Source organism: Vulpes lagopus, chromosome 2 (assembly GCF_018345385.1).
Source record: "Vulpes lagopus strain Blue_001 chromosome 2, ASM1834538v1, whole genome shotgun sequence".
In the NCBI taxonomy this organism is placed as follows: Eukaryota; Metazoa; Chordata; class Mammalia; order Carnivora; family Canidae; genus Vulpes; species Vulpes lagopus.
The window spans coordinates 98,923,069-98,934,058 of NC_054825.1; the positions used below are offsets into that span (position 1 = coordinate 98,923,069).

The 10,990-nt window shown below is 41.3% G+C and overlaps 1 protein-coding gene across 2 annotated transcripts in view; it reads right to left on the reverse strand.

Annotated features, from left to right (window-relative positions):
- RMND1 (required for meiotic nuclear division 1 homolog) overlaps window positions 1-10,856 on the reverse strand; it is a 43,927-nt gene extending 33,071 nt beyond the window's left edge. The window contains exons 1-2 of one of the 2 annotated variants that reach the window (XM_041743133.1): window positions 10,661-10,856; window positions 4,215-4,669 (exon numbers count right to left, since the gene is read on the reverse strand). In XM_041743133.1, coding sequence (XP_041599067.1) covers window positions 4,215-4,655 — 441 coding nt within the window. In that variant the 5' untranslated portion in view covers window positions 4,656-4,669; window positions 10,661-10,856. The remainder of the gene's footprint in view (window positions 1-4,214; window positions 4,670-10,660) is intronic. The other variant, XM_041743134.1, reaches the window with a different exon arrangement.
- Between the last annotated feature and the right edge of the window lie 134 nt (window positions 10,857-10,990).

Here is a 10,990-nt window from a genome sequence, read left to right on the forward strand (position 1 = left end):
CAGCTTACATGGTTTGCCACAATACTTCCCTCCTGCCCACTGTGGCCTTCCCTGATACCCATTACCGCTTACCTCCTGAAGCACCTTGGATCTCAGTCTCTCTTTAAGTTGTGGCTGCTTCTATTAATAAATGATTCACTAAGTTTTTCAGTTTGATTTGCTAGCTCTTTTCTAAGTTTTATATCCTTTAAACTTCAGGACTGTACTCAATCTATTTGGTAAAGGGAAAGATGGGCCCATGGAATGTGTTCTAGTCACATTTTTTCCCTATTATATTGTTACATTGTAAGAAGCTTTTGTTTCCATACATGTCTTTTTCTGGATTTTTATAATGAATCACATATCTATATATAGAGAGAGAGCGTGCAAATTTCAGGGTTTAGGATAAGGATTAACAACTCATTCTTAAATAAATGTGCCAAATTAACCTAAAATAGTTACTGCATTTAACACCTACGTTTAGGCCTTTCTATTTTAAAATGTTAAACAAAAACAAAAACAAAAGCAAACCCCTCAAACTCAAAGCCAAGAAAGCCCCTTTGTTTCAATATGTGTTTCATTTTTCTGGCAACAGAAAACATGTTCCAGCAGATGGGGCTAGAAATCTATATATGATTCTTGTTTTAGCACATTACACACTCTGATGGAATGCTTTTCTTGAAAAAGAAAGTTTATTTTTATTCATATTCTAGTACTAAAGAAATTTAATGCATTACTGCAACGTTACTTCTGTACTGTCAAAGAATGCATGTTTTTCCTGTTATGTATACATTAGAGATAAAGTTTTAAAACACAAATACATTTTATGTTAGCAGTACAATGCTTTGGCTTTCAAGTTTTTTGACTACACTCCATGGTGAGAAAGCCTTTTGTATACATAGTACACATATGCATATGTGCATACATACCAGTAATTGGCACAGAAAATTCACAAAATAGTATTTAGCTCTACCACAGTAATACATTCTCATGCTTTTTATTCTAGTCACAAAAAAAGAAAAAAAAAAAACCCAACCAACCCATAACAAACAACTATTAACAACCCACTAGTTAACTTTACAGTATACAGTGGTGATCCTCCGAAAATCATTAGCAGGCACCCAGCACCTTCCCTTTCGTGCCCACCTCCATACTGCTCAGAGCAGTGGCTGTCATCCTCCAGCATGTTCCTCCTGAGAGACAGGACACACCAATAGGGAGCACTGCTGCTGCCATGATAAACTATGAGCCAATGGCACATGGGCTGAATATCTTAGTAGGTTATGATCTCTGCAAAATGACACCAGGTAAAGACTTGATTCCAGTGGAGAGGGTGCTTGACCTCATTCAGTCAATTTGAGAGCATGCTATGTGGCAGATGAAGAGGGCGAGTTCAGAAGCATGAATGGGGACAAGAGAAAGCACATCCGCTCTCTGGTACAAAGCAGAGTCCTTCTTGTCTCAGTCTAGAAGGGGAGATAGGGCTATACCACCAAAAAGGATTTGTCAGCCCCATGATGCCCTCCATCTGGGCCAGACAAAAGCCAGTCTTTGGCCTTGGGGATAGAATATCCAGTCACATCTCAAGACTATGCTCACCTATGAAAAGTAAGATCATCACAAATAACGTTCCATGGGGCACCTGGCTGGCTTGGTGGGAAGAGCATGCTACTCTTGATCTCGGGGTCATAGGTCAAGCCCCACGCTGGTGTAGAGAATACAAAAAATAAATAAATAAACCAAAAAAAGTTCCAAAATTGCACTACCTGAAATCATTCTAAAAATGCCGTCACAAACCTAAGTTTTCTATGATTTCCTTGTGCTTTTACAGTGACAACACACTGTTTCTGTTTTTGCAAAACTCCAACTGAGGTCACATCTATCATGTTACATATCTCTGATATAAGAACCCACGAAATAGGACTCCTTAAATTCCATGATACAAAATCATGATTTTCTCATAAACTATTGTTATGCTTTTCTTTTTTTCCTGTTAAAGAACAACAGATGTACAACCCAGGAGGATTTCCTTTTTTTCTTTAATCATTGGGCTTCTCAGAACTCAATATTCATACCAGGTACTTGGAGCCAGTTACTTCTCTATGTCAATTGTTGGCTCCTTTAAAACTACACTGAATTTTGAAAATCTACCTCAAACCCTTTCCTGGAAACAGGGAAAAAAAAAAAAAAAAAAAACCAAACCCTTAAAAAAGAAAAAAAAAAAAATTTTCAAAAAAATTGCCTCCAAGTCTGAGGATAGCCCAAAGAAATAATGCCTCTGAGATAGTTTACGACCAATAACTACAAAAAAGTGACATCTCCACTATATCAGCCTCTTTATTAAGAAACTTGATTATTAGATATAACAAAAGAACAAAGGGAGCAGATCTTCCTCTTTCTTGGATCTGCCATGAATTCAGGTTTTTATACCTAATATCATCTGTCACTTAAATGCTGAATTTCCCAAACTACCACAAAGCTAAACAATACAATAAAAAAATCAGGAGCTACAAGGAAAAGACTAGCACACATGCAACACTTCCTTCATTTCTTCTCTAGGTTCAGAGACCCCACACAAGAATTCAAATAAAGCTAGAGTCCAAACTAAAAATCATGAATCAACTCCTAACTTCATAACCTGAGGATCAATACTGAAGGCCTATAAGACCTTTTTGTTTGTTTGTTTGTTTGTTTTTTATAAGACCTTTTTGAAGGAAGTCAACTATGCAGTAAGGAAAAAACCCCACAAATTATACATGTTTAGGGTACCCTCAGAATTAAAATTTTAAGACTGATATTTTAATCTGTTTTCTGATAGATTCAGAAGGCCTGATCAAGATTTGAATATTTTATATTTCCAGTGTTAATGTTGATGACCATGGACCTCAAAGATCCCTTGTCTCTCTTCCCTCTTTTCCAATTTTTTTTTTCCTCTTTTCCAATTTAACAAATGTTTATTAAGTAGAAGGCACAGTCCTAGGTATTATGCAAGATACAAAAGTTAGCAAAGGGCTCAATCCTGATCTTAAATAGTACTGATCATTCAGAAGCCAAATGCAATTGTAGCTGAGAAACTCCCACAAACTTCTTAACAGTGAATGAAAAAACCCCCTTTAAACCTCAAAGGTTAAAGAAGCAAAACCCTGTTTTCTGAGTGTACTTCCCATGTCATCTCACTAACCCATCCCATACAGTTACCACAGACTAATGAGCACTCACCTGTCCGCAGAGTTACTAAAAAAATGGTTATTTTAATTTGATGAAGAACTTCTATAGTTTGAAATTTTTTAACTGGGTGTTTTTATGGTACTACTCCAACACTGGACTTAATACTAGTCTTCTTTCTCAGTTTCCTTAAGTCTGGAACTTGTCACAAACTATATTTTCGTATTTAATTTTTTTTTAAGATTTTATTTATTTATTCATGAGAGAAACAGAGAGACAGAGACAGAGACAGACAGAGAGACAGAGACATAGGCAGAGGGAGAAGCAGGCTCCATGCAGGGAGCTGACCTGGGACTTGATCCCGGGTCTCCAGGATCACGCCCTGGGCTGAAGGCGGCGCTAAAACGCTGAGCAACCGGGCTGTCCTATTTTTGTATTTAATTGCCTATAGTTTGTCTTTAAACATATTCTTAATCCTTAAAACTAAGATGCTGATTTCCTGGGATACCTGGGTGGTTGTCAGTTAAGCATCCAACTCTTGATTTCGGCTCATGTGATATCTGAGTCCTGGAATCGAGCCCCACATCAGGCTATGCACTCACCATCCACGCAGTCTGCCTGAGATTCTCTCCCTCTCTCTCTCTCTGCCCCTCCCCCTACTCATATGTTCGTGCTCTCTCTCAAATAAATAAATCTTTTTTTAAAGATTTTATTTATTCATGAGAGACAGAGAGAGAGAGAAAGGCAGAGACACAGGCAGAGGGAAGAAGCAGGCTCCATGTAGGGAGCCCGACGTGGGACTTGATCCTGGGACTCCAGGATCATGCCCTGGGCTGAAGGCAGGCTCTAAACCGCTGAGCCACCCAGGGATGCCCTCAAATAAATAAATCTTAAAAAAAAAAAAAAAAAAAAGATGTTGATTCCCTTTGGATATCACAGGCTTTACTACTAGGCTTCAAAGATCTTGTTGCCAGCCCTCTTATGTTCATGGTACAGCTGTGGTGCCATGGATACTAGTTACAGTGCAAGCAATGATTATAAAACAGACTGCCACCACCACACGTTTTTACCTCATTGACAGACAGAACTGGAAGGTTGGTCCTGGATGGCTGCCTGGTCCTCGATGCCTTTAGTGGTCTCTTGATTTGCGGAAAGTCTTGCTTAGGAACAAGTGTTTCTGTTGATATAGATGAGTAATGCCGCTCTAATATTTTTATAAACCACTTAGAACCTAATAGATTTGGTCTGTGAGTCACTTTCCTGTGAGTACCAAAAGATTTCCTGGTTGGAAGGTGCTGATTCCTTTCCAGGACCTGGGACTTATTCAAACCACCAGCTGCTATATCAGGAAAGAACAAATCCAAGTTTTGACTTCTCGTTGTGGTGTTGCATGTTGTAGTCTTAAATTCCTTAAGTGGTTTTAACGTTCGCTGGACAAGTCTTTGGCACTGACACACTTTTGATAAAATACAGTGAGATCCGGCCAGGGCTCTGAAAAGTCTGGATGACATTACCACATCCCAAGCTAAAAGAAAAAGAGTTTTAGAAGTTTGTTTTTTTCATTTCGTTTTTACATATTTTCAAATATATACAATATTTTCCTAATAAACAGATTTCTGTAAAAACATTTACAAAACAAACATACTTTAACCTGAGTCTAGTAAAAGAATGACGTTAAAAAAATAAATACAGGTGTTTCCACCACGTTTCCTTTGATTAACCTTTGGCCTTCTTTCTGGAAGATTACAACACTATAAAGCCAATGACATGACAAGGACCTAAAAAAGAAAAGCACAGTAATGGGATCTCTTCATATATTTCATTGGCATATGAACCGTTTAAAAGAACGATTCTCCTGAATTCCTTTATTCAAAATTTATTCAATGAGATATACAATGAGTTAGGGCCAGGGATGCATCCATGAAAGGCACAGCCCCTGCCATCCAGTGCTAGTGGTCTCCTAGAGACAGACATTTTCAACAGCTCATTATAACTCAGGGGGATAGGTCCTAGGTTCTACAAAAATCTACAGCACAGGGTGCAGAGGAAACATACAAGAAGCTGGCCTGATTCTACATCAAGAGTCAGGAAAGGCTCTCAGAAAGATTTGAGCTGCTTCTTGAACAGGAAAGTGCTTTTCAGGTTGAGACTGGGCCTGGTAGTGGGGGTAAGGGATGTGAGGCACTGAGAGAAAGAAACACTCCAAAGGAAAGAGACTGCATATGTAAGTAATTCCCCCTTTATTTACAGCACAAAATATTTGTTCTTTAAAAGCAAGCCTAATTTATAGGGGCATCTGGGTAGCTCAGCCGGTTAAGCATCTGACTCTTGATTTGACTCAGGTCATGATCTCAGGATCCCGAAATTGAGTCCTGCCTCGGGCTCCACACTCAGCAGGGAGACTGCTTGAGGATTTCTCTTCCCCTCTCTCTCCCCCACTTGTTAACATATTCTTCTCTCTCTCTCAAATAAATCTTTTTTCTTTAAGATTTTATTTATTTATTCATGAGAGACACAGAGATAGAGGCAGGGACATAGGCAGAGGGAAAAGCAGGCTCCATGCTGGGAGCCTGATGCAGGACTTGATCTCAGGACGCCAGGATAACAACTTGAGCCAAAGGCAGATGCTCAACCACCACTGAGCCACCCAGGCGTCCCAATAAATAAATCTTTAAAAAAAAAAAAACAAAAAACGTAAGCCTGGGGCACCTGGGTGGCTCAGATGGTTAAGTACCTGCTTTCGGCTCAGGTCTTAATCCCAGGGTCCTGGGATCCCAGGGAGTCTGCCTCTCCCTCTCCTTCTCCCCCTCCCCCTGCTGTGCACACACATTCTCTCTCTCTCTCTCAAATGAATAAATAAAATCTTTAAAACCCTATACTGGGGAATCAATAATAATAATTTATAAAAATAGCATGTTAGGTGCTAGGGGTATATGAGTGGATCAGTCATCTCAGAATTCAGTCTAGCTGGGTAAACAGAGTAATGTAATAAGTTCTGAACAGAGCGATGTACCAACTGCTATGGGGCCCAGAGGAGGGAGCATCTGGGGTAATGGGTGGGTGGGACATATTCACAGAGGTGACATCTGAACTGGGTCTCAAAAAGCCTAAGGAATCATCAAATCAAACACCTCAGATAGACTACTGTTTATCTGACAACTGGAGTGCAGTCACAGGGGAGGCAGGAGTAAGCTGCGGGAGATTAGGACAGAGGAGGAGCCAGGCATCAGACAGTGAGTGATGCAAAAGAGTGTTTACAGATAGGGGGAAGCCAGAGATCTTAAATGAGACGCTCACACGATCTGATGTATGTTTAAGAAACCTATCTTTGGTAACAGGTAGAAAAGGAACAGAGACTAAGACCCTACTCATTGAGTATTGTCACACATGAGGCTCTGGGCTTTACCTGAACAGAACCCCAGGAGGCATTTTACAGATGATGAAGCTGAGGCTAACTGCTCAGGTAGGAAGTTACTGAGATGTAATTACATCCCAGGCTTTTCCAGTTCCAAAGATGACACCTAACCACTGTGCTCTATCACCAACCTCCTAGAGGAGGACCAGGGTGCATCACAGCAATGTTTAGAAGCTACTAAAATATTGCATAAAATATAAGCATAAAATATATGCTTTCAAAAATATTTCTGGAATTCTGTGTTTAGTTCTAGTCCAATTAGCTATTATAGTTCACCTTTAATTACTACTATTCCCTGCCAGTTCAGCCAGTGGGTTTTGAAGAACCTAATTATAAAAAAAAAAAAAAGTTAGAAATTTGTATACACTGATTCTTTTCTAGGAAATTCTTACCTTGAAACTAGAGACTGCCTTAATATAGAGGCCATGCAAAGCATTAGGACAAAGAATGCAAAAGCTACAGGACAAACAAGAAGTGTGTCTTTTGTCTTTGCAGAGAAAGATGTAGCACTTAAGGTATCCAACACACACACCAGATTTAGGCTTTGTTAAAAACTGGGGCACATCTCAGGAAAGTTAAATTGTAATTGCACAAACTAAATTTAAAGGTTAAAAGTTTATTAGATTGTTAATTACTCTAAAAGCTCTGCATAAGCTCTGCACAGATCAGTGGTGGACACGAGTCTACCAATCCCCTAGCCTGGGTTCTCTGCCTATCTTGTCTTCCATTCTCCCTCAATCACTCCCTCCCGGGCTCACATGCTCTCAGCAGTATAATAGCCACGAAACACAAACAAGGACTGAGCACTTGAAATGTGACTCAAAAACGCTAAAAATTTTTTGTACTTGGCTTTTATACTTCATACAAAAAAGCAAAATATCTCCATAACTTTTACATTACTTGTTGAAATAATATTTTAAGTATATTGAGCTAAGTAAATTAAAAGTGATGTCACTTATTTTTACGGTTAAAGCCCCTAGAAAACTTCAAATGCCGTTATATAGCTTGCACTGTATTTCTCCTAGAGGGTCTTGCTCTAGATCCGTCTTTATCAACAACTGCAACCTCACCCGCTCAAGTTCAGGTGTGCTACTCCAAACCCCATGTCTGGTCTTTTAAGCTCACTTTCTTCTCTTACTCAATTCTAACAATTCTTCAGCCTCAATAGGACCTAACCATACAATGATCCAAACACCCTCCAGTGTCCTTCACTCCCCACACCTCTCTTCCACCATGCTCAGCCTACATTCCGCGGCCTATCGTCTCTTCCTCTCCCATATACTTCAAACCCCTTGCATCCCTCTCTCCTCCACATCACATCAACCAGAATTAAATATAATTCACCTAATTTGTGGGTGTACTCCTGCCTCTGAACATGGCTACAACCAACAAACCAAACCAACTGGTCTCACTTTAATCATGAATGCTTCCTTCAGGAGTGCCTTTCATGCTGCTCGACAACCAAAAAACTGTTTCCCTACCACAGTCTATTCTGTGCTCTCTCCTCACCTCCGATGCCTCCTCTTCCATTCTCCTCAATAATGACCTTGTTTCCTCTTTTGTTGACAGGGCAGAAACAATCAGAATAGAATTTCCACAAGTTCTCACCAGGATCCACCTGCTCACCAGCTGCTTCTGTGTCCATGTATTTTGTCTTCCTTTCTGCCACAGAAGAGCTGCCCCTGGTCCCATCTGGAACCAAGTCCTCCATGTGCATACCAAGTCTCACTCTTCCTGCCTATAGCAGGAATGGTTAAACTCTTCTTTTCTATCTCATGCTATTTATTTTTCCTTCTTTCCAGTAGTATATTCTTTTTTATTTATTATTATTATTATTTTTTTTTACGATTTCATTTATTAATACCAGAGAAAGAGCAGGAGGAGCAGAGGGAAAGGGACAAGTGACTCTGGGATAAGCATGGAGCCCACTATGTGACTTGATCTCAGGAACCTGAAATCATGACCTGAGCCAAAACAAAGAGTCAGATGCTTAACCAACTGGGCCATTGGGGCGCCCCCCTCCAGCATATTCCTATTAGCACATGACTATGCTTTGATTTCTTTCTATCTTATAAAAACAATTCTCCCCTGACTCCATCTTTCCTTCCACATATTACACCTTTTCTGAGTTAGTTTCCTTTAAAAGTTTATTGTCTCTAACTCCTCTGATTTTCTTGAATCCACTCCAATCAGGGTTTCATCCCTACCGCTTCACCAAAACCCACTTGTCAAGGCCACCAATGACCTCCATATTTCTAATTCCAATGGTCACTTCTCGGTCTTCATTTTACCTGACTCACCAGCAACATCAGATAAGTTGACCACTCTACCCTCCTGGAAGTACCTTCTTCACTTGGCTTCTGGGATATGACACTGGCCATTGTCCTCCTACCTCATTGGTTGTACCTTCTGTCTCTTTTGTGTTTTCCTATACCCTCAACAATCGAAAGCACCACAGCTCAGTATTTGGGCCACTTCTCTATTCTCAGCTCCTTATATACAATCTATGCAGTAACGAATAGCAAGTATTTATCCCTAAACCACTCCAATAAGCATGAAAAATACAACATGCTCAAAACAGAGCGTCTAAAATCTTCCCACAAGTTCTATTCTTCCCATAGTCTTCCCCATTCACAAAATAGCGATTACACCCTTATCTTTGCTAAAGGCAATAACCTATAATCCGCTTTACCTCTTCATTCCCCATACCCAATCTGTCAGATTGGCTTTATTTGCATCAGGTCTCAACCAACACTGCTACTATCATGATCCAAGCTGCTGTCTTTCCCACAATTACTGAAATAGCCACCTAACGGGTCTCCCTGCTTCTGTTCTTTACCTCCTACAGATTCTTCTCAGTGCAGCAACCAAAATGATCCTTTTTTAGACCTAAGAAGGATCACGTCTTTTCTCTTGCACAAAATCTGATGCCAGCCTCTCATCTCACATGAAACAAAAGTCAACGATCTTAAACTGGATGCATGGTCCCCCTTTCTGGCCCTTTATCTCCACCTTAACATCTCCCACAGCTCTATGCTTTGCTCATTTTGCTGCAGTCACTCTGTCTTTTGGTACTTTTTTGGTACTTACTATTCCTTGTGTTCTTCTCCTAGGAACCTGTAAAGCTCACTGCTTCACCTCCTTGCTCCTGTGAAGTCTTTCCTAACAACTTGATTTAAAATCCACAATCCAAGACCCACTATCTTCCTTCACTTTTTATTTTTCCATTGCACTGAACATCACTTGGATGCCTCATATTTCTAATCTGTCAATTCTTACAACAAAGATGAACTGAGTTCCTGCCATGTGTCAGACTTTCTCTTCAAAGGTGATAATATTCATGAAAATGAAACACAAAAACCCCTATCGTTTGAACCTTACATCACATTGGAGGTGACAGACCATAAACTGGATAAGTCAGTGAAATATATGTTGGGTAGTGACAAAGCGAGGGGCGCCTGGCTGGCTCAGTCGGTGGAACCTGGGGCTCCTGACCTCGGGGCTTTGAGTTGCAGCCCCATGCTGGGTGCAGAGATTACTTAAAATATATGTATAAATTTTGTTTAAAAAAATAGTGACAAAACTAAAGGAGAAACCAGGAGAAGAAAGAATAGATTCCTCTCTCTTTAGAATATAAGCTTCCTGAGGATAAGATTTGCCTACCGTTCCTGCTGTGTCTTCTGCAACCATAGTGCCCAGTATTCAGTATTCAACTCCTATTTTCTGAATGAAATACAAGGCAGCTACTGGCACATTTCCTACTTCTTAAGAACAATGCCAAACAATAAAACAGTATCAGCCAGATTACGATTCAACGGATAAGCGGCGCTAATCCTTTGGAGCATGCCTTCCAATTCCTTAAACTCAATTTTTTTTTTAAAAAAAATATTTGCGGTAGGCGCTATGCACTGGCTCAAAAAAGGTTCAGTAAGTGTTTGTGGACTGCGTGCTTCAGTCCCAGCTAAGTCAACCAAAGATCACCGCAGCGGTTCCGATGGAACCTGTGACCCGTGACCCCAGCGGTTCCGAGCGGCCACGACCAAAGGTGAGGCCCGTGGTGAGGGAACCACACAAGCTACTGGGGAAAAGCAGCGCACTAACCTCTCCGCCGGAAAAGAAGAGGGACGTGCCAAGCGCGCAAGCTTCCGCGACCCGGCGGCAGGTAAGAGAAGAGCAACGGCAGCCGCACCTCCCGCTCCCCGCAGCCTGCACCGCCGCTCCGGCGGCCCTCCCGGCGCCCGCACTGCGCAGGCGCACAGGACGCCGGGCCCTGCGGGAGCGTGAGCCGCCGGGGCCACGTGACCGGCGGACCACGTGACCCGCGTCGCCGCGACCTTTTCCGCTCCCTAGTGCCAGGGACCTCCCGGTCCCTGCTTGCTTCCGCCTCCGCCCGCTTCCTTATTCCGCTGCTCTCGTCGCCCTCCGCTGTCC